General features: G+C 38.1%; 3 protein-coding genes across 3 annotated transcripts; 1 reads left to right on the top strand and 2 right to left on the bottom strand.

Moving 5' to 3' along the window:
• Positions 1 to 3,015: 3,015 nt before the first annotated feature.
• Positions 3,016 to 6,381, top strand: LOC113342517 (endoglucanase-like). Its single transcript, XM_026587038.1, has 8 exons — positions 3,016 to 3,287; positions 3,821 to 4,033; positions 4,238 to 4,438; positions 4,521 to 4,598; positions 4,868 to 5,020; positions 5,264 to 5,372; positions 5,453 to 5,619; positions 5,781 to 6,381. Exons 1-8 carry the CDS (start codon positions 3,051 to 3,053, stop codon positions 6,198 to 6,200), a joined length of 1,578 nt encoding a protein of 525 aa, XP_026442823.1. The 5' UTR covers positions 3,016 to 3,050; the 3' UTR covers positions 6,201 to 6,381.
• A 76-nt stretch (positions 6,382 to 6,457) lies between these two features.
• Positions 6,458 to 12,461, bottom strand: LOC113342515 (pleiotropic drug resistance protein 2-like). Its single transcript, XM_026587037.1, has 17 exons — positions 12,428 to 12,461; positions 11,705 to 12,021; positions 11,332 to 11,622; positions 11,163 to 11,253; positions 10,171 to 11,071; positions 9,926 to 10,086; positions 9,718 to 9,821; positions 9,458 to 9,629; positions 9,176 to 9,357; positions 8,740 to 9,072; positions 8,357 to 8,647; positions 8,183 to 8,266; positions 7,935 to 8,068; positions 7,624 to 7,851; positions 7,367 to 7,538; positions 6,998 to 7,252; positions 6,458 to 6,921 (listed from the first exon to the last, which is right to left on the bottom strand). The coding sequence occupies exons 2-17, from the start codon at positions 11,831 to 11,833 to the stop codon at positions 6,649 to 6,651; spliced, it is 3,801 nt and encodes a 1,266-aa protein (XP_026442822.1). The 5' UTR covers positions 11,834 to 12,021; positions 12,428 to 12,461; the 3' UTR covers positions 6,458 to 6,648.
• A 2,286-nt stretch (positions 12,462 to 14,747) lies between these two features.
• Positions 14,748 to 21,696, bottom strand: LOC113342527 (pleiotropic drug resistance protein 2-like). Its single transcript, XM_026587043.1, has 19 exons — positions 21,029 to 21,696; positions 20,826 to 20,946; positions 20,443 to 20,531; positions 20,235 to 20,319; positions 19,845 to 20,135; positions 19,656 to 19,746; positions 18,664 to 19,564; positions 18,410 to 18,570; positions 18,190 to 18,293; positions 17,879 to 18,050; positions 17,605 to 17,783; positions 17,176 to 17,508; positions 16,708 to 16,998; positions 16,535 to 16,618; positions 16,287 to 16,420; positions 15,966 to 16,193; positions 15,676 to 15,847; positions 15,330 to 15,584; positions 14,748 to 15,226 (listed from the first exon to the last, which is right to left on the bottom strand). Exons 1-19 carry the CDS (start codon positions 21,427 to 21,429, stop codon positions 14,954 to 14,956), a joined length of 4,365 nt encoding a protein of 1,454 aa, XP_026442828.1. The 5' UTR covers positions 21,430 to 21,696; the 3' UTR covers positions 14,748 to 14,953.
• Positions 21,697 to 23,452: the final 1,756 nt, after the last annotated feature.

The raw sequence follows: 23,452 nt of genomic DNA, 5'->3' as shown, positions 1-23,452 counted from the left end.
GACCCCCGAGAGCCTCATATGCAGGCCATTAAGCGGATCCTTCGCTATCTTCAGGGCACCATCAATCACGGATTGTTTCTCTCGGTCTCCAACATTTCTGGCTTAACAGCATACTTTGATGCTGATTGGGCGGGCTGTCCTAATTCTCGTCGGTCAACTTCGGGCTATTGCGTCTTCCTTGGTGACAACCTCATCTCCTGGTCATCCAAACGCCAAGCAATTGTTTCTCGATCCAGTGAAGCTCAATACCTGGGGGTGGCAAATGTTGTTGTTGAGACTACTTGGCTTCGCAACCTCCTTCTAGAGTTTCATCTACCCCTACGACGTGCCACTATCGTATATTGTGATAATGTAAGTGCGGTTTATATGTCTGGAGACCCGGTTCAGCATCAGCGCACCAAACATGTGGAAATTGATATACACTTTGTACGTGAACGCGTTCGTATCAGCGACATTCATGTCCTTCATGTCCCCTCCGAAAATTAGTATGCTGACATCTTCACCAAGGGACTTTCTCGACTGCTTTTTATTCGTTTTCGTACTAGTCTTAGCGTTTTCTCTTCTCCCGCTCAGACTAAGGGGGTGTAATAGACTAGATATTATTCTCGTTACCATATTTACCTTTAGGGGATAATATCCAACATTACTTCTGTATTCTCAAGAGAGATATGATTGATTTCAATATAAAGAGTTCCCTGGAGAATGTTATTGTCTAAGGAAGATATTCCGAAACCCAAGAAAAGGGATAAGTGAGTAAAAGAATGTTTGAAGAAAAACATAGATCACTTGGATCGCCACCTACAAAAGAAGAATTTCCATCAGTTCCAAATGCTATACTTGGATTTCACTAGCGGCTCACCAACCTAAAAGAGAATGGCATAGCAGTGTTTTGCCTGTGTAAATGCGTAGGGAAGTGCTGAGTACATTCCCGCAGCCCTTTGACGATAGACTGAACAGAAGATGCATTACCATCTCAAGGAAAAGAGTAACAGCTTACATATATATAGCTCCAAGCAGATTCTGCAAGTCCTATTGTTTAGACCTGTAACATAAAATGGATTCAGTATATTAAGGTTATGTTTACGTTACATGCATGGAAGGACCACAAATTAAAATATTTGATAAATGGATGGCTTATTACGGGCTTAAATTCACGGCTTAAATAAGTGAGTGCAACAATGAAAAGAACATTGAAGAGCACCGAAAACGTAAAAAGCGGCCGGATACAAATCCAAAACCAACTGTTCATAAACACCAGGTACACCTGGAAGAGGCTGGTATCAGTGCGAACATATATGGTTGTACAATGTATTCCATCTAATAGCCAAAAGGTTCGAGTCTTGACCAAAGGAGCACAATAATACCCGTGTCTATGTAACATTCCGATATCGGAATAGGGTCTGTCGTTAACTACATAATCAGTGATACAATATTGTTAAATTAACACTTCCAAAACTTTGTAAATGAGTATGCACAAAATAATAATAAAAATACTATTCGTCTGGGTGTGTACGATATCTTTTAATGTGTGTACGATATTATATGTTAGTTAGCGGTTGGTTTATTTTCCACTACATTTCTAAATGTATTTTCAGTGGCAAATTTTGAAATTCATTTTATAGATATATACAACACTGTAGTCTATACCTCGTATCGAATGCAACAGTACAAATGTGTCATTTCATTGTACTTACCAGATATTGCCCAATCAAATCAACTATGAACATTGTCATTATTCTGTTCCCCTTCATGCATGTGATCACTCAGTGGTAAGACTATTGGATATTGGTATTCAAAGTCTAAATTCAAAACTTCTCTCACTATCTGATATGAAATTATTTTCTATATCACCTTCCAATGTTACCAGCTAAACTCCGTTAGTCGTTAAAGCTGAAGAGGAAAAAAAAAAGAAGACTACGCCAAAGAAGAGAAGTATCTAGTCTGAATCAATCAATTAACCGATCCTCTTTTTATGAAGGACAAACTTTCAATCCCATGAAAAAAAAGACTTATGTTTCATATTTTTTTAAATGTTATCTTCCGAGGTGACTGATAATCAGGTGGGGAAGTTTGATACAAGACACTTGACCAGCGCCAACTGATTCCGAACCTAGCTATCGAGAAGAATGTTTGAGTGTTTTTAAAGCAGCATGATTGGGCTTACAAGTTGTATTAAAATCTCTTTAACATTTTATTTGTTCACACAACTTCTAAGTTGGATAAGGATAACAATGTTAAGTACAAATCCTTTTACTGATGAACAAGTTCTCACTTCTGTTGCAAGAATGAGTTAATCACCCGTAGTTATTTTCTGAACCAGTAACTTACCATTACCGTAAGTAAATAAATTAAACTTGGTAGGCTTGGTCAAAACTAAAGGGTTCTGATAATTTCAAGTGAAAATTATATCCCAACATTGAAACATTTCCAGGCTTTCTATGCATGACAAGTGTAAAGAAAGAACTATCACAGGTGCATGACAACCCTTGATCTAGGTTTAGGAGGCTGAATGCGTAACTAAATCTTAAACCAGTAAACCCTTATTAGAATCTGAAACCCATTGTATTTATATACGGGCATAACTTTAGAGTAGCTAGTGATGAAATGCCAAAACCATTATAAAAATTTAATCATGGAAACGTTGCGTTTTAGAAAACACTCAAGTTATATCAAACGTTATCCATTCGATGAAGATTTCTTTTGATTTGATGATGAAACCAGTAACGTCCACGATTATATCATACTACATTCTTACGCGAACCTTCATGATTTTTGCTGACTTGATATCTCTGACTATTTTTACACACATTCTTTCCCCCACGCAACTATCACTAGGCCCATTCTATACCCCCATACCTTAACTGAACATACTAGATTTGATGACCAATGTTGCCCATGCTTTTAAGAGAACGTAAACACTTATCATATGCAACATCAAGGGCAAATTGGGTTTTAAAAACGTCTATATATACTCTCAAGCAATCTTCATCTTGAAATATATTGACAAAACTGTAATCTTAATTTGTTTTGAGATAAGTAATAATATTATCATGGGTCGTGGTTGTTTAGTCTTTGGATTTCTTGTAGTTTGTTTATTATTGCTTAGTCGGATTGGGTTAGCTGCGGAGGATGAGGCGTCATCCTCATTGGTAGCGCTCATCAATTACCGAGATGCACTAGGAAAAGCTATCTTATTCTTCGAAGGGCAACGGTCAGGCAAGTTGCCTCCTAACCAGCGAGTTAAATGGAGAGGCGACTCTGCGCTTTCAGACGGCAAATCAGAAAATGTATATATATTTATAACCCTGAGATCATATTGCTTCATGCATGGGTATATGTGCTTCATGCACAGTAAGCATTTTCAAGTGCAATCAACAATAATAGACACATGCATGCATGCATGCATGCATGCAGTAAAAACGGAAAAAACTTTTGATGGGGTCGAAATCCGAAGGGGACATGGGGACAAATGATATGTTGACACATGTCTTTGATTTCTATGAATTCTGTTTCCAATAATATAAAAGAAATGTATTTTTGGACAGAAAACTTGTTTTCTTAATTGTTGTTGGTATTATTGGAAACAGAATTCATGGGAATCAAAGACATGTGTCAACATATCATTTGTCTCCCATGCCCCCTTCGGATTTCGCCCCCATCAAAAAAATTCTCGTAAAAACCATCACGTACAATTAGTAGAATTTGAACATTTTGGAAGTTCGTCTATTGTCTGTGTAACAGAGTTATCTTGTAATGGTTTAGCTGACCACCTTAATGCCCTTTTAATCTATTTTTTGCCTTAAAAAATTTTTATTGGCAGGTGAATTTAATCGGTGGATACTATGACGCTGGGGACAACGTGAAGTTCGTGTGGCCAATGGCCTTTAGTGTGAGCTTGCTGAGTTGGGCTGCAGTTGAGTACAATTCCATTTTATCATCAGCTAAACAACTCAGCAACCTCAGATCAGCCATCCGATGGGGAACCGACTTCTTACTGAAAGCTCATACCTCGCGCACAACATTCTATACCCAGGTAAATCACAATCTAGGAAGGGAAATCAGTTCAAACAACCAAGTGCGGGCCACAGTTTTTCTGCACCCTCGTTTAACCTGTGATCTCCTTCATTGGCTTCTCGCATGAATTGTTGTATCTAAATATGAACTAGTATTAGCCCTGAAACTCATTTTCTACCTTTACTTTATTCCGTTTACTAATCGCTATTTTGTAAATTTCTAGGTTGGGGATGCCAATATTGATCATCAATGTTGGGAGCGTCCCGAAGACATGGACACACCTCGAGATCTCAAAAAGATTACTCCAAGTTCACCTGGAACAGAGGTAGCGGCTGATGCTGCTGCTGCTCTTGCTGCTGCTTCCATTGTCTTTAAAAGTGCTCGGCCAAAATATTCTTCAAAACTCTTGAGTCATTCAAAATTGGTAATGCGTGGCCCATTTCAGTTAACTGGAAACACAATTCTCTGGCAAAAATTAACTTAATAATATTCTTTTTATTAATCAGCTTTTTGAATTCGCGAATGCTAATAGAGGATCCTACAGTGGTTCTTGCCCTTTTTATTGCTCGTATTCAGGATACCAGGTAACTACTGCCCCGTAGAATATCGGCTAAGGTGATTATAGCTATAGTATGTTATCTCCCTCCGTTTCAGAAGAATTTATACTTTCAATTTGGCGTTTTTAGGCAAAAATGGAAAATAAATAAGAAAGTATCATTTTTCACGGAGGGAGTATTTTTTTTACTATCATTTTTAATTACTAGATCCTCCTGTCCAACTTTTGCCAACTTACAAAATAGAGAAGAATTATTATGTGGTACGATATACCTAATCAAGTTTTTTACATAAGCAGGATGAGCTTTTGTGGGCAGCTGCTTGGTTGTATAAAGCAAGTGGAGACCGTAAGTACTTGAGTTTTGTGTCCGACAACCAGGGATGGAGTCAATCTGTATCAGAGTTCAGTTGGGATAACAAACTTGCCGGTGCTCAAGTCTTACTAGCCAAGGTATAACAACATGTATATTTTACACTACGTGTATGTATGGTACCCACGAACGGTCTCGTGATGATTATTGTCGAATTATTTTGGTAAAAATATGTACAAAATGTAAGAGTATCTCTGCGGTACTCATGAACTTACAAATGAGCTAGTTTTGGGCTCTATATTGAAACTTTTCTTACAATGGTAGAGAATGGAGATGTATTGGGAATATCTAATTAATTCGTTTATTCTCGGGTATCTAATCAGGAAAATCTAAAAGGGAAAACGAATTTAGCTAAATACAAGAGCGATGCAGACTCGTTCGTTTGCAAGTTGATGCCTGGAAGTAGCTCAGTACAAATTCGAACAACTCCAGGTACAGCTATTTAATGAAGTTACCCATTATAATTTAGCCATGTGATCATATAATTAGTTGCAAGGATAATTTTGTTGCAGGAGGGCTTTTGTACACAAGAGATAGCAGTAATCTACAATATGTTACAACTGCTACAATGTTTTTGTTCGCTTACTCAAAAACACTAAAAGAAGCAAGAATTGATGGAGTCCAATGTGGGTCGATCAAGTTCTCAACCTCGAAAATCAGATCATTTGCAAAATCACAGGTAAATTACACATAAATCAACATGCATGCAGGATTATGACATGTTAACTTACCCTAACATGCATGTGAATCAACAGACAGAAAATAACTACGTTGGAGTAAATTCGAAACATTCAACTTTTGCCTACAAATCACTAATGAAAATGATCTGTTGTTTTGCAGGTGGATTACATACTTGGAAACAACCCAAAAAAGATGTCATATATGGTGGGGTTTGGCACCAAATACCCATTACGACTGCACCATAGAGGTGCATCCATTGCCCCCATTCATGCTCATCCTGCCAAGATTGGTTGCAATGAGGGTATGTCAAATTGGTTCTCAACGAGTAATCCAAACCCAAACAATCACATTGGTGCAATTGTTGGAGGACCTGATTCAAACGATGAATTCAAAGATATGAGATCTGACTACTCCCACTCAGAGCCTACAACTTATATGAATGCGGCAGTGGTTGGCTCAGTTGCTCCTCTACTATCATCTGGAAGAAATTACCAAGATTATGGATCTTGCTTCCAACTGTTGGAAACTAATAACACAACCGATACGGTTGCCCATGATGATGATAATGATGATGTCTAATCAACTTTTTAAACTTCTCGTCTTCTATAATACAACAACAACTAGTATCTAGTATCTTGTAGTTTGCTGCTAGATCAAGTAATGAAAAGCAAATGTCTGTCTGAAGTTGTTAAATCTGATTTCGCAATTTATGCCGCTATATATATTGCACACAGGTATCATTTTGCAGCTGAATGAACAAAGGGAGTATAACAATCTTGATTCACAAAAATCATTTGGATTGAATTGAATCCTCATATTTTGAATCTTCCATTTACAGCAATTACGAATTCGTCTTAGGAAAAATCAACTTGTAAGAGTTAAGAAACAAAAAAACATAAGAAAGCTACATACTATATATTATATGCCACTTTCTCTGCCTCTATAAGTTCAATATACACTTGGATACTTTTTCCTATAGGTACTAATCAATCTACTACACAAAATCTTGGAATCGAGTTTTCATTCATCATCTTCTTTGGAAGTTGAATTTCTTGATTCCATAAGCAAAGACAAAGAAGAAGGCAAGGACAAACCCGACATGGGCTAAGACAACCCACTTAAGGAAGCCATATTCCCAACCAAAATTTTCTTTCAAGTAACTTTGCACTGTTGGATTGATTGACAACCCTGGAATCTGCAACTCGTTTGTCCTGTCGCCAACCTGAGATGTCACTAGACCGTAGAGAGTCCACGCAACAGGTGAAGCCCAGTAGTACCATCTCCACCATATTGGAATTTGCTGCAATTGTCAAATTTAAGTATCAGAGAGAAAGTGTTCTACTGTGTGCATCAAAGGGGAGTCAAAGAATACATACCGGCCTAGGAATGAGGAAACCAGAGAATAAATTCCATAAACCGAAAAAGAAGGCCATAGTGATGGAAGCAAATTCAGGAGCTGGGGTCATTGCTACGGCCATCATTCCATACATTGTGAAGTAGGTAAAGCACATAAACATGAAGTAGAAGAAGTAAAGGAACTTCACTGCGCTCCAAGGAAATCCAATCATAAAGAAAAGGATAAGAGAGTAAACTAAGGTTTGAACAAAAACATAGATCACTTCGATGGCCACCTACAACAGGAAAAAATTCCATCAGTTCCCTTATTGTTGAAGTACCAAATGCACCTTGGGTTTCACAAGCAGCTCAACAACCTAAAAGAGAATAACAGCATAACAGTCTTTTACCTGTGCAAATGCGTAGGGAAGTGCTGAGTACATTCCCGCAGCCCTTTCACGATAGAAAACAATCCTCTCAACTGCCACGATAGACTGAACAGATGATGCATTACCCGCTCCAAGGAAAAGAGTAGCAGCGTACATAGCTCCAAGCAGATTCAGCAAGTCTTGTTGTTTAGACCTGTAACATAATTTGTATTTTTTGTAAGATATAAATACTAGACTCATAGCTAATCTCAGTCCCCTAAAGGAAATGAAATTCTTACGTTTTGTCCCCTTTGTCCCAAAAGATGACACCAAATAAAACACCGACGAATGTGGTTGTAAATAACCGGATTGCATTATATTTTGGGTTCCTCCAGTATGACCAATGTTGTTTCCAGAAACACGCTTTGCATTGAGTAATAAAGTCTTGAGAATACTCCGTAGGAAAGTGAAGGTCTTGGGAATCTTGTGTAGGCGTGCTTAATTCTTTGATGAGTTCTTGATTTCTCCTGGAAGGCATAAATAGAACAATTTAGCACTTCTGCTAAGGTCAAGATTTATTAAGACACGGAACTTATGATACTCCACTTACTCATAGAGGGTGGAATTGGCATAAAATTCTGCGAAATCCACGTCGAGCTGAGCCTCTGTTGAAGCAGAACTAACGTCAAGCATCCATGTAGCTGGATTGTATCCATCCCTAATTTTTGGGACCCCTGGGATTGCCTACAAAAAGTTACCGTAATAGTGATTAAAACTCTTTGCACAAGAACAAGCATGCAGGACTTCATGACTCCTACTAGTTATGAGTGGAATGAAAATGTTTAGAACCATACTTACTTCAAAATACTTTATAAGCATATGAGAACGAGCGCCAAGTGATCCAGCGTAGGTGACTCGCCCTCCTCTTTTCAGTAATAATAGCTGCAAGCAAAACAGTATCTAGCTATATGAGACATCAAAATAGCATGATTGACAGAAATTACAACAAAAACTCAAAATCTTGATATAGACCTCATCAAAAGCTTCAAAAATGTCAATACTAGGTTGATGGATTGTGCAAACAACGGTTCTCCCTGTATCGACAGTATTTCTCACTGTTCGCATGACAATGGCAGCAGCCCTAGCATCAAGTCCTGACGTTGGCTCATCCATGAAAATGATTGATGGATTGGCAACCAATTCTACAGCTATGGTTAGTCTCTTTCTCTGTTCAGTTGAAAGACCATCTACTCCAGGCATACCAACTAGAGAATTGCTCAATGGATGAAGCTCAACCAAATCCATGACCTCATCAACAAACATCTGAAACATGACAGGAAAATACACCAATCTGTAACTTCTTCATCCGTCGAGATCTGTAAATTTTTATCACAACAATGAACATAGCAACATACCTTCCGGGTCTCCTTATTAACATCAGCAGACAGACGGAGCCAGGCTGAGTACAAAAGAGACTCATAAACTGTGACATGAGGTGAATGGATATCATTTTGCTCACAGTAACCACTAACTCGGGAAAATGTTGCTTGCTTCTTTGGATATCCTGAGATGTTAATAGTTCCTTCAATGAACCCTGCGGTTTTCCTTCCTGCTAGAACATCCATCAAGGTAGTTTTTCCAGCACCACTAACACCAACTAATGCTGTCAATACACCGGGTCTGAAAGCCCCACTAACATCTCTCAACAACTGGAGACGGGTTTCATCAATTCCTTGGTTTTTCATTTCCTAATTAGCAATAAACTCACAATCAGACATGCATATTTTTCAAACTACACATACACCATATAGATTACCTTTAACAAGAGCTTGGGGTTAACAAATGACTTACAACAGGCATATCGACATAATAATTGACATGGTTGAATGCAACTGAAAGAGGCCGAAAAGGTAGAACCATTCCTCTTTTTGGTGCAGCACCATCTGAACCAGTAATCGCTTGTAGTCGGATATCCTTTGACTTCTTCTCATTGACGTCCTCATATGTATTCAAAGCCTTAGAGTCACCAACAGCTGCAAATCCATGTTTGAGAACAAGTGGTTGGCATTAAGATTATGTTTACATTACATAGAAGGAGCACCAATGAAAATTAATGATAAATGGATGGCTTACGGCTTAAATAAGTGAGTGCAACAACGAAAAGAACATTGAAGAGCACTGAAAATGCAAAAACTGCCCCAATACAAATCCAAAACCAACTGTTCGTCAAAAACAAGCCTCTAGACTTTAGAAGGATCTTCCCAATTGTATTTTGACCGGTGATGGGATCAACTCCAGGAAGAGGCTGGTATCAGTGGAAATATATGGTTATACAACGTATTCCATCGAATGGCCAAAAGGTTCGCTTATTAAGCAAAGGAGCACGATAATACCTTGTTCCATCTGTCATCTAGAAATTCATTCATGGCAATGGCATTCTGACCATACATCATGGGAGAAACGTAGTATGCCCAACTTATCCATGGCTGAAGATCATCTACAACAAGAAACAAACGAGAAAAGAAACCTCTGCTTAGGATTATTGTCAAGCAGTACTAACCTTTTGAATGGAAAAACAAACTAATTAGACAAACTACTAACCTTTGACAACAATATATCCTCCAAGCACAAAAACCAGCAGCAAAGTGAAAGTACCAAGTGTGTTAGCAACGACCATTGTTCTTCCAAGTCCTGCTATGAAGCGGAATAGAGATAAAGCCATTGTATGAATACCGAAGAATGCCAACAACTGACCAAAGAACCTGTGCACGTTGAACAAATTAGGCAAGTGGTAATGCCTCTGAATGGATCACATCATATAGTTTAACAGTAAGAAGTGCACTTACCTACTGGCCGCAGGAGCAAACCCAATCGTGTAATATGTTAATATGATCCACAACGCTGATTCCATCAGAGACAGGGGAATCCTGAGGATCCAGATTGGTAAAGCATAAGCCCATGCAGGAAACAACAACATATCTCTCTGCTTATAGAACACAGGGAGATTAACAACAATCATACTGAGCTCAGCCACCCCGTTAAACATGACCTGAGTTAGACCGAAAAACAATGCTCCAAGATACTTTCCTCCACCTTCTATTGTACCCACTGCCATTTCAGTTCTCAAGAACACTGTCAACGCGATAATTGACATAAATGTTATCTGACAAGTTTTAAAAATGTATAAGAAAGAGTTGCGCTTCATTATCAACCATTCCCTCGAGAAGCATGCCTTCAAGAGTTCCTTGTTTGAGAGACCATACTTGGTCTTTACCAATGCGGCAGGATGGGCTCTAGATTTTTCATAAGGAATTTTAAGTTCTGCTGAAAGTTGTTGACCTATGTGGAAATTTTTGAAAGACTGCACAAACTCGGATACTGAGATGTATCTGTAAGTTTCATTTTTATCATGCCAATATTGTTCTTGATCCTTCTTCGATGTTACCTCTTGCAAAAAATCTGCAACTCCTTTCCTCTCAGGACATTTGAATCCTATTAATTCGAAGAACTTGAGAACGTTTTCACGGGGACCATGGTAGACAATCTCGCCCTCAGATAGTAGGATAACGTCATCAAAAAGCTCAAAGGTCTCGGGAGCAGGTTGCAGGAGAGAGATGATCATAGTCGCATTCACCACATGAACCATCTGTTTCATAAACTTAATAATCTGAAAGGTAGTCGAACTGTCTAGCCCGGTTGATATTTCGTCCATGAAGTAAGTCTTTGCTGGACCAAACACCATTTCTCCTGCATTAAGAATAAACAAAGACAGTTGTAAGCAGTAAATCCACCAAGTGCAATATTCCAAAATTACTTTTAGTTTGTATTTTGCGCGTACCAGTGGTCACACGCTTTTTCTGTCCACCAGAGATACCCCTCACCATGGCACCACCCACCATAGTATCAGCACAAATATCCAACCCAAGTATCTGTTTATGAAACATTATTGGAAGTCAGGTTTGTCAAAACTAACATCTTTAAGTATATACAGAGACAGGTTTACGAACCTTAATAACACAATCTGTAACCATACTGCTTTCTTGGCCTTCAATGGCAATTGCCTTCATGAATGCATCGATCTCAGGATCTGGTTTTATTCCTGCCTCCTTTTCTAGTCTTGACAACTCTGCTAACGAGTCATATCTGGTTCCGACTCCTAAGCAGCGTCCAGCGAAATCCAACGTTTCCCTGACTGTCATCTGCGCATAGTGAAGATCATTCTGGCTAATATATGCAGAGGTTTTTTGAGGAATGAATTCCTTGAATTCGTGACCGCAGTAGGTGATTTTTCCAGTTACCTGTTGAATGCACAAACAACATTAGATATGCACGAACAGCACAATTCACACATACACGGGTGATATAGAGATTGGTACAGACCCGTAAGCTAGTATCAAGCTTCCCCGCAAGTGCTTGCAGAAATGTTGTTTTCCCTGAGGCCGGAGGTCCAAGTAGCAACGTCAATCTGAAGCCAGAATACAGAGAGCATAAAAAACACGTTCCATCCATGCCATCAAGGCCATTTTTCCCCTCTATCTTTCAAAGGCATATAAATGTTTTTGGTGAATAGAGCACATGAAAACCACATTCTGAAACTTGAGGACACACCTTGAAGGTTTAACAATTCCACTAACATCACGAAGTATCTTGTTAACTGATTTCTTGGATGGCGAACAACGTATGAAATCAAGAAGCATCTGTAAAGATTAAGAAGACATTCCGCAGAAACAGAATTAGTTGTCAATCAGCTAATAGGAAGACTAAGAATCATTCATTTCATTAGTTATCAATCAGCTTATAGTAAGACCTCATCTTTCACACATGTTATCTAGTTAGGCATCTACAAGGGACGTTAATACAAACACTAAAAAACTTTTCAAAATTCCAAATGACAAGCTCCGAACTTCCCAAACTTTTGATATTGACAATAATACTGAAACCTCAACTACAACCGAATAAAACTCGAAATCTCTATTTTAATCCAATAAAGTAAAACACATGCTTTTATACATTAAGGTCATACAACATTGCAATTTTGGGAGAATTATCTAAAGTCTGAAAAACAATACATGTTCTTAACAGAAAATTGAAACATAAAATTACCTCCATAGCATTCAACGAAGCATTGAACAAAGTAGGAAGTGCTCTACTAGCAACAAACGCATCCCCTTCCACTGACAGATTCTCAAATCGCACTTCAATTTTTGGAATATCAATTCCAACCCTAGTATCAAGAAAACCAAAATCAGCCAGTATCCCGCAAACTAATTAAACTAGAGAAATCTTATAAACAAAAACAAACCTGTCGACTCGATCTCTAAGTCTACGAAGAAACTTTTCACTGTCCTCTTCAACAACTTTAAGTATACTCTCCCTCAATAATTGCTTGTCTTCGAAATCCAATTTCGTAACATCATCCTCAGGGATTCTACCACTCTCAGTAACTTGAGAAAGAACTGATTGTCTAACTTTATCATAAGTTGGTAATCTTTCAATTGCTGCGCATTTTAGTTCCTTTTCATCATCCTCTTCTTCAGGTATTTGAAATCCATCGGAATTTGGAGGTGATTTATTAAATAATTCACTTAATGAGTGTCTTCGAGTAATCCCACCAAACGATGATCTTGCTAATTCATCTCCTTCTCCTCCCCCTATACAGCTCCGCGGCAGAAAAATTCAGTTATCTTGCTTAGATCTAATTGATTGTAAACTAACAAGAAAAATTCACATAAAAACTGATCAGAGAAGGTTTTTTTGTTCTCTGATCTCAGCATCAACGAATCAGAAGATCTCAGCATTTGAGGTTCAACCATTTCCCGCCAATTTTTGGTACAGAGGTGAGGTAAGTAAGGGCACCTCTCTCTGCAAAGATGATGGAAGCTGGGGGATCTTTGTAAATAAAATGAAAGAAATTAAAAAGATTTTTTTTAATTTAATTCGTATTAATATTAAAAAAATTACTTTTTGACTGTATTTACTGAGGTTTGAAAAGTATTGGAAGAAGTGTCAGTTTCAGTGAAACAGCTGTTACTGTGAGAAGCCCGGCCCGACCATCTTAACTTTTGCGTGCACTCTCTCATGGTGTTCTAAAAGCTATGTACACCATAGACGGGATTTTAAATAAAAATATCAAATTAACACTCTCCAAATTCATTTAAATTTTATTTTTGCATAATGATAAATACTACTATTTTAGTTTCTACAAAAACATATATTGAAGTCAGAAATTAGTTTGGATATAAAATTTCAGAATGATTTTTAAAAGCAAAAGAGTTGAATTTTTGCGAAGAGAAATATCTTTGTTTTTGAGTAAATTTTCAGAGTTTATTTTACCGATACTTACAATTCTATACTGCAGTACTTCATATCGAATGCAATAGTAGTACAAATGTATCGTTAATATACTTACCGTATATTGCCATTGACTAATCAACTCTGTGAGCAATCAGGTAATAATATTAAGAATGAACATTATAATTATTCTGTTCCCCGTCCGGCGACCTCATGTGGTTTTGCATGCATCGGATTGGACTCTGCTCTTCTCCCAAGTACACTATTCCTACATATGACTTAGTGATAATAAAGTGGTAACCAAGATTGTTGGATGCTGATATTCAAGACTTCGAGCTTTATGAAAATGTTTTCTATGCTACTCGCAGAGTTTAGCCGCTAAAGTTGGAAAAAACGGAAAAACGACCCAAAAGAAGAAGACAAGTGTCTAGTCTGAAGTAGTGTAGTCTGAATTTTAAAAATTTCACGTTCAAAGTCTTAATAATTTTGATTCATGATTATGCCGTCCAGAGACGGCCTGAGAGGAACGACTTCTTCAAATGAGAATAGTTTGGGTGGGAAATTAAAATACGTACCACTCAATTTAATTGGCAATTTGTCAAAATCTATCACTACCATCCCGTCTAGGTCAGTCCATAGGTGCACGACAACCCATATTCTACGTGCTGCCTAACTAATATTGAATCAGTAAACCATTATCAGAAAATGGAGTCGCCGGAGGGTTTCAGGTTGGCGCCTGCCTGATGGTGTTTTCCTAGCTTGTTGGTGCCTGGTAGTGACATTTCTTGGCAGTTAGTGTATGGTTCTTTTGTTGTTATTCCTGGAAGCTGCAGCTGTGGCATCAGCTATCGATTTCTACTTGTAGTAGTAAATTAAGCTGCTCAAAGCTGTCACTTCAAATGCCAGTAATGTCCATTCTCCATTTCAAGTACCCTTTTCCTCACCAAGCTTGTAGTTTGCTGCTGGATTAAGCAATAAATGAAGTTGTCACATCACACCTGATATTGCACATAGTTATGATTTTGCAGCCAACTTCTGAATGAACAAAGCATCAGAAGTTTCAGAATGCAACATATAAGGTTGTGCTGTTGTGCATCATGAGAACTTTCACGACGATGTACAAGAAGCTTGATTCAGAAAACGATTGAATTGGATTTTCATATATTGAACCTTCCATTTACAGCAATTACGAATTCGTATTAAAAGAAATCAACTTGTAAATCAAAAAACTCTCCCTCTAAACTTAATATACACTTGGATGCTTCTTCTATAGGTGTTAATCAATCTACTTCACAAATCTTGGAATCTAAGTAATGATGGAAATCAAGCTATCATTAATCATCTTCTTTGGAAGTTGAAGTTCTTGATTCCATAAGCAAAGACAAAGAAGAAGGCAACGACGAACCCGATATGTGCTAAGACAACCCACTTAAGGAAGTCGTATTCAAAACCGAAAATATCCTTTAAGAAACTTTTTACTGTTGGATTGACTAACAACCCTGGGACCAGCAATTCATTAGTTTTGTCACCAACCTGAGATGCTACTAGACCGTAAAGAGTCCAAGCAACAGGTGAACCCCAGTAGTACCACCTCCACCATATGGGAATTTGCTGCAAATGCCAATTTTTAAGTGACGTCAGAATTAAATACAAAAAAAATGCTGACACTTGCTTTAAAAGCTCAAGGTAATAATAGGAGTCAAAGATCACATACCGGCCTAGGGAGGAGGAAACCAGAGAACAAATTCCATAAACTTAAGAAGAAGGACATAGCGATGGAAGCAATTTGGGGGGATGGAGTCAGCGCTACGCACATCATGCCGTACAATGTAAAGTAGATAAAGCACATGAACATGAAGTAGAAGAAGTACAAGAACTTGGCTACGCCCCAAGGGAACCCAATCATGGAGAAAAGGATAAGAGAGTACACCAAGGTCTGGACAAAGACATAAATCACTTCGATGGCCACCTGCAAAGGATGATAAGATTAATTTGTTCCCTTATATTCAGTATGTCCTTCAAAAATAAAGTCCAGCCAAGAATAAAGTACACGCTTTTACCTGTGCAAATGCGTAGGGCAATGCGGAGTACATTCCCGCAGCTTTTTCACGGTAGAATACTGTTCTCTCAACCGCAACAATACCCTGCACAGAAGCAGCGTTACCCGCTCCAAGGAAAAGAGTAGCAGAATACATAGCTCCAAGCAAATTCTGCAGGTCTTGTTGTTTAGAGCTGTAACATATAATTAAAAAAAAATGAGCCCCAGTGAGATATATACACAAGATGCTTTAGTAATAAGTGCGATACTCCTCATTTTTGGAGTCCTCCTTATAGGAAATAAAAGGCTTACGTTTTGTCTCCTTTGTCCCAAAAGATGACACCAAATAGAATTCCAATGACTGTAGTTGTGAACAATCGGATTGCATTATATTTAGGATTCCTCCAATATGACCAATGTTGTTTCCAGAAACACGCTTTGCATTGAGTCAGAAAATCTTGGGAGTACTCGGTGGGGAAATGAAGGTCTTGGGAACCTGGTGCAGGAGTGCTTAACTCTTTGATAACTTCTTGGTTTCTCCTGAAGGGGGTAGGTAGAAGATTGAGTATGTAAAGAAAGCTGCTATCATAAGTGATTTATAAGCAACCAAACCTATGATCCAAATTTACTTACTGATAGAGGGTGGAATTAGCATAAACTTCAGCAAAATCTACGTCAAGCTGAGCCTCCACAGAAGCAGAACTAACATCAAGCATCCATGTAGCAGGATTATATCCATCTCTAATCTTTGGAACACCGGGAACAGACTGCAAAATGTTACCAACATCGTAATGATTAAAATTCTTCACACTTTGGAAATTAAGAACTCTTCAACTCTTTATATGTTATTGGCGGAATTTAAATGCTGAAGTGAACCTCACCTGAAAGTATTCTACAAGCTTGTGAGAACGAGCACCAAGTGATCCAGCATATGTGACTTGCCCTCCTCTTTTCATCAATAAAAGCTGCAAAGAAACCCTATCGAATTAGAAGCAGATCCTGAGAAGCAACAATGATGATTGCAACAGAAATTCTACAAAAACACGAATCAGACCTCATCAAAAGCTTCAAAGATATCAATACTAGGTTGATGAATAGTGCAGACAACCGTTCTCCCTGTATCTACTGTGTTTCTCACGGCTCGCATGACAATTGCGGCAGCCCTAGCATCAAGACCTGATGTTGGCTCATCCATGAAAATGATTGATGGATTAGCAACCAACTCTACGGCTATGGTGAGTCTCTTTCTCTGTTCAGTTGAAAGACCGTCTTCTCCAGGCATACCAACTAGAGAATTGCTCAGCGGATGAAGCTCAACCAAGTCCATAACCTCGTCAACGAACATCTAAAATACGATCAGAGCAAAAAAGGAAAATCAATAAGATTCTCAAAAATCCAAATCCATATTCGCTAATGAGTAATGCATAATATAACCTCCCCAGACACTCATCTTTAATTCTAATAAACAAATGTGATTTCTCAAAGAAAGAATGTTAAAAGATGATTTATGTTGAACACATACCTTTCGCGTCTCCTTCTTAACATCAGCAGAGAGACGAAGCCAGGCTGAGTACAAAAGAGATTCATAAACTGTGACATGAGGTGAATGGATATCAGTTTGTTCACAGTAACCACTAACTCGAGCAAATGTTGCTTGGTTCTTTGGATATCCAGATATGTTAATTTCTCCTTCAATGTACCCTCCAGTTTTCCTTCCTGCTAGAACATCCATCAAGGTAGTTTTTCCAGCACCGCTAACACCAACTAATGCTGTCAATACTCCTGGTCTGAAAGCCCCGCTAACATCTCTTAACAACTGGAGACGAGTTTCTTCAATTCCTTGGGACTTCATTTCCTGATTAATAGGATACTCACAATTAGACAGGCGCACTTTGAAACTACGACAAAAAACATAACACAAAGCAAAATCTTTGTTTGGTAAGCGACTCACAGCAGGCATATCAACATAGTAATTCACATGGTTGAACGAAAGTGAAAGAGGCTGGAAAGGTAGAACCATTCCTCTTTTTGGTTCTGTTAAATTTGATCCACTAATCTCCTGTAACCGGATGTTCTTCGACTTCTTACTGTCATCCTCATCCGCAATCAAAGCTTTAGACTCACCAAAAGCTGCATTTCCAATTTCAGCAGTAGTAGTTAGCAAATGGACTTAATGTCCTGACATGAGAGTAGAACCTAGATTAGAAAAATAAAAGAGGGCTTACGGCTTAAATAAGTAAGTGCAAGCATGAAAAGAACGTTGAAGAGAACAGAAAACGCAAACAGTGCTCCAACACAAATCCAAAACCAGTTGTCTGTCAAAAATAAGCCTCTGGATTTCAGAAGAACCTTTCCTACCGTCGATTGACCAGTGACGGGATCAGCTCCGGGTAGAGGCTGTATAAGAGAAAAAAAAAAGGTTATAGTCTAGGTAATGACTGTTTGCGAGAAAACACAGAAGGTAAATCGCTAATCAAATAGTGAAAAAATTATAGCATGCGGTAGAGAAGGAATCGTCATTTATGAGTAATCATACCTTGTCCCATCTTTCATCAAGAAATTCGTTCATAGCAATGGCATTTTGGCCGTACATCATTGGAGAAACATAGTATCCCCAACTCATCCATGGCTGAAGATCGTCTGAAAAAGAAGTTAGCAAGCCATTTTTGCTTAGGTTCATAACAAACAAGTAGCCTTAAGTAACCAACTAATGAAGACCGCAACTACAGACACATTTTCATATGACAACGCCTCACCTTTGGAAACAATGTATCCTCCAAGCACAAAAACCAACAGCAAGGTAAAGGTACCGAGTGTATTTGCAACCACTGTGGTTCGTCCAAGTGCTGCTATGAAACGGAAAAGTGATAAAGCCATCTGATGGATACCAAAAAACGTCAAGAACTGCCGGAAGAATCTACAAAAGTTATAAAGGAGTCAAACAAGTAAGAATGAAACCCTTTTAGAGGATCATGTAACCATTACATAGTGAGAAAGAAAATGTGCCTACCTACTGGCTGCAGGTGCAAACCCAATTGTGTAGTACGTAAGAATGATCCATATTGCAGATTCCATAAAGGAGAGAGGGATCCTGAGGATCCAGATTGGCAAAGCATAAGCCCATGCAGGATAAAACAGAAAATCTCTCTGCTTATAGAACACAGGCAGCCCGAATACAGTCATAGCAAGCTCAGCCATCCCATTAAACATCACTTGAATCAGACTGAAAAACAGGGCTCCAAGATACTTCCCTCCACCAGCTATTGTACCAGGAGTCATCTCTGTTCTCAAGAACACAGTTAATGTGATGATTGACATAAATGTTATCTGGCAAGTTTTGAAAATGTACAGGAAAGAGCTGCGCTTCATCAACAACCATTCCCTTGAGAAGCATGCCTTAAAAAGTTCCCTGTTGGAGATACCATACTTGGTCTTTACTAATGCAGCAGGATGGGCTCTCGATTTGTCATAAGGAATTTTGAGTTCCTCTGTAAGTTGTTGACCTATGTGGAAGCTTTTGAAGGAGAGCACAAACTCAGATACTGAGATGTATCTGTAAGGCTCATTCTTGTTGTACCAATATTGCTCTTGGTCCTTCTTCGAAGTTACCTCTTGCAGAAAGTCGGCTACTCCTTTCCTTTCGGGGCATTTGAATCCCATGCTTTCAAAGAAGTCAAGAACATTTTCACGGGGTCCTTGGTAGATAATCTCACCCTCCGAAAGTAGGATAATGTCATCAAAGAGATCAAATGTTTCTGGAGCAGGTTGCAAGAGAGATATGATCATAGTCACATCCATCACATGTACCATTTGTTTCATAAACTTAATAATCTGAAAGGTGGTCGAACTGTCTAGCCCGGTTGATATTTCATCCATGAAGAGAGCTTTTGCTGGACCGACCAACATCTCTCCTGCATTCAAGATAAAAGAAACATATATTTATAACCTCTCAGTAGTAACTACACCAAGTATCTGAACATTACTTCTGTACTATACACGTACCAGTTGTGACACGCTTCTTTTGCCCACCGGATATACCCCTTGCCATGGCACCACCAACCATAATATCAGCACAAATATCCAGCCCAAGTATCTATTAGGAAGCAAAAGAAGATTTGAAGTTAAATTTGCCAAAACTAGCTTATTCATAGATGGAGGAAAATAGGCAATGCTTGAACAGAGAAAATGAACCTTAAGAACATAATCTGTCACTAAACTGCTTTCTTGTCCTTCTACGGCTGTCGCCTTCATGAATGCATCGATCTCAGGATCTGGTTTTATTCCTGCCTCTTTTTCTCGTCTTGACAACTCTGCCAACATGTCGAATCTTGTGCCAACTCCTAAGCAGCGTCCGGAGAAATCCAATGTTTCCCTTACTGTCATCTGTGCATTGTGCAGATCATGTTGACTAATATACGCGGAGGTCCTTTGAGGGATGAATTCTGAGAATTCATGTCCACAGTAGGTGACTTTTCCAGTTACCTGTAGAAGGCACAAATACACTGTTAGACATGTATGAACAACACAAATTGCACATGCAAGAGAGGGGGTACATGTTTAAACAATAGAAAGAAAAGAGACCCGTAGACTTTTATCAAGCTTTCCTGCAAGTGCTTGCAAAAACGTAGTTTTTCCCGAGGCCGGAGGTCCAAGTAGCAATGTCAACCTGGAATCAGAACACATAGAGCATGAATAACACAATTTCACAAGCCATCTTGGCATTTGACAACAGATGTAGTATCATTTATGGTAAATTGACCTATCAAAACCCTACAACTTGATGACCTACCTGGAAGGTTTTACGACTCCATTCAATTCACGAAGTATCTTGTTCACTTGCTTCTTGGATGGCGCACATCGAATCAAACCAAATATCATCTATTGACATTGGAAAACAACATTACTTATCTCCTTAATACATGAAAACAGCAAATCTTCATCTTAATGTGATCCAACAAGTTTACAGAAGAAACCGAAAATAGTTTATTTTCAATAGATGCAACAATCATCAAGTTCTGATGTCACTTGACAATACAATACTGAGATTGCTAATTGACAAAATTGAAAACCTCAGCAAAATCAAACAACATCTTTATTCATTAACAAAATAAACAAGGCATTTCCCATTCATTATCAAAATTCAAAGTTAAATTTATTAAAAAAAAAAATTACCTCAAAAGCATTCAAAGTAGCATTGAACAATGTGGGAAGTGCTCTACTAGCAAGATAAGCATCAGCCTCCACTGACAAATTCTCAAATCGAACTTCAATCTTAGGAATATCAATTCCAACCCTATTATTACAACACCAGAAGAATCAATTAGCTCTACACAAACAAACATTCATCCAATCAAAATCGAGAAGAAGAAACAAACCTATCAATCCGATTCCTCAATCTCTGAAGAAACTTTTCATTATCTTCTTCAACAACTTTAAGTATACTATCCATCAACTGTTTCTTATCTTGTAACCCCAATTTAGCAACATCAATTTCAGAATGACGGATTCTACCATTATCCATAACCGATGATAAAACAGACTTTCTAACTCTATCATAAGTCGGTAATCTCTCAATAGCAGCCCATACTAATTCCTCTTCATCCTCTTCATGATGATGTCTTCTTTGACTTGGATGTTGTTGTTGTTCTCCTCCACTCCATGCTTCTCTCATACTAGTTGATGCCCAACTTCTTCTACTTGCTCCTATTGATGATCTACTCATTGTTCGAGCTAAATCATCTCCTCCTCCTGCTAATAATGCTCCTAAATTCGCCATTTCTTCTTGATTTCACTCTTTTCAGATCTATTCAATCAATCAAAAAAAAATCTGATTCAGTATCAGAAATTCATCTGTAAACTAAAGATAGAGATTCGAATATTTCCCCGCCTTTTCTCGGCTGCAAAAAGAAAAACCAAAAAAAGAAAATCTGGAATAATTATAGGGTTTTGGTTGTGATTTTGGAGGGTGTATTAGAGATTTCTCTGTGTCTCTCTGCACAGAGAAAGCTGATGATGAAGAAAAGAGGATCAAAGTGAGAACGAAAAAGCAAGAAAATGTTGAGAGTATTTATATATATCTCGAGAACCGTTGAATAAAATATTTGCCGGGGAAAACGAAATAACACCTCGTTTTGTTTGCGGGATTTGTTTCTTTTCTTATCGGTCAAACAGTATACTAAGATTAGGAGGGCGGGGTAATTTGGTCACAGTAAAATGCTTCTAGAAGAAAAAGACAGTCCGTAGATATCTACTAGTTTTTGTTGTGTAAATAGTTTTTACCGGAAAATATATACAGCAGTATTTACTTATTTCGGAGAAAACACAAAATACTTCTAGAAGATTTATTTTATTTTTTACTTTTTTACGGGAAGTTATCTAGTTACCTAAAGAGTCTACATAGTTTTTGCCGGATATGAATTTGAAAAATCTTGAATCAAGTCTTCTGGAAGATGAATCTTGTGATTTTTAACAAACTGCCACACTTGCAAATCCCGATTCAAGAAAATGTCACCGTTTTTTCAGAGTTAATTAAATGCCACAACCGTTAAATATTCCGTCAGGGCCTACCAAACCGGTCTATATGCGTTGAACAAGTCAAGAAAATATGTTATCATTCCCTATTTACCCTTCACAATCCTTAAAGACTTGTGAATCGCTAATTAGGAGAAAGCAGAACAAAGAATCTGAGAGAGGAGAAAAGCAGCAGCTGCTGCTATTATTGCCGAGAACTAGGTCGAGAAAAAACAGAGAAATTGAGAGATGAAATCGAGTAGAAAATGAAGATGGGTCTGAGAATTAGATCTGTTGAGATTGTGAAGGTTCAAATTGAGGATTTGTTTTAAAATTGGAGGTGTTCTTGGTGATTCAGATGAACATTTGGAGTTGATGTTGTTGTCGATCTCTAAAAATGGAAGATGAAGAAGAATTGATAGGGTACAATGATGAAATTGAACTGAGCTACAGTCGTGGATAATTGAGAATAAATTAAACATTGGGTTTGATTTGCCGATAGAGATCAAGATATTGATCTGATGGATGTTGTGATGATTGTGGGTTTGAATCAAATCGAGAATTGGTTAGAATTTTGTGATGAAGCAAGAACAGTGATGAGATGGTATCAAAATCAGTTTTGTGAAACCTACATATAGGATTTGTCAAAATTCTTTCTTAAAGTTTTGGGAAATAATTTTAGGGTTCGTCAAAATTATGTTTAATTCATAGAATTCGGGTTGTTTTAAGAATAGGGTTTAGCTTGATTTTCATTTTTTTTCCAGTTTCGTATGTTAATTAGGGTTTCTAATTGTTTTTTACTGTAAATTGTTTTGATTATGATGGTTGTCGTGATGAAGCAGTATTGGTGGCTGATACTGGTGGTGATGTCATGGCTTGGGCCATGGTTGCAGGTGATGGCAGGTTGAATAAGGAGTTGCAGAGACTGAACTGTTTGGTGGTAATGGAGATGTATGATGTTGGTTCCATGGGTTTGGTGAAATTTTTTCTGATAGGTGTTGAATGAAACTGAAGATGGTTTTCCAGGGGATATATGGCTATAAAATGGTAGAACTGTCATGGGATTAGATTCAATGGGTTTGTTGTGAATTGAATTTGCAGGTGTTTCGGTGAGTTTAGAAGCGCTAGAAATTTCAATGTTACACCAAGATGAGAATGGCACATTAGGTGTTCGATAAAAGTCCTAAATGATTTTTTCTTCACCTCTTCAAGCTCAGTTTCTACCAGTTGAGCCTGTGTACAAGGTGGTTTGTGCTTGGTTAATGTCACAGGAGCTGCAGGGAGTTGCT

This window comes from Papaver somniferum, unplaced genomic scaffold (genome assembly GCF_003573695.1).
Source record: "Papaver somniferum cultivar HN1 unplaced genomic scaffold, ASM357369v1 unplaced-scaffold_43, whole genome shotgun sequence".
In the NCBI taxonomy this organism is placed as follows: Eukaryota; Viridiplantae; Streptophyta; class Magnoliopsida; order Ranunculales; family Papaveraceae; genus Papaver; species Papaver somniferum.
This window is presented reverse-complemented; position numbering and strand designations above follow the sequence as displayed.

Coding starts and splice junctions, on each gene's coding strand:
- LOC113342517 (XM_026587038.1), top strand. CDS start 3,051: ATGGGTCGTGGTTGTTTAGTCTTTGGATTTCTTGTAGTTTGTTTATTA. Junction 5,373..5,452: donor ACAAATTCGAACAACTCCAG/GTACAGCTATTT, acceptor ATTTTGTTGCAG/GAGGGCTTTTGTACACAAGA. Junction 5,620..5,780: donor GATCATTTGCAAAATCACAG/GTAAATTACACA, acceptor GTTGTTTTGCAG/GTGGATTACATACTTGGAAA.
- LOC113342515 (XM_026587037.1), bottom strand. CDS start 11,833: ATGGATGGAACGTGTTTTTTATGCTCTCTGTATTCTGGCTTCAGATTG. Junction 9,630..9,717: donor TAGATGACAGATGGAACAAG/GTATTATCGTGC, acceptor CACTGATACCAG/CCTCTTCCTGGAGTTGATCC. Junction 7,253..7,366: donor TTCCCTACGCATTTGCACAG/GTAAAAGACTGT, acceptor TTCCTGTTGTAG/GTGGCCATCGAAGTGATCTA.
- LOC113342527 (XM_026587043.1), bottom strand. CDS start 21,429: ATGGCGAATTTAGGAGCATTATTAGCAGGAGGAGGAGATGATTTAGCT. Junction 19,565..19,655: donor AAAGAAGCGTGTCACAACTG/GTACGTGTATAG, acceptor TCTTGAATGCAG/GAGAGATGTTGGTCGGTCCA. Junction 15,227..15,329: donor GTTTCCTCCTCCCTAGGCCG/GTATGTGATCTT, acceptor TGGCATTTGCAG/CAAATTCCCATATGGTGGAG.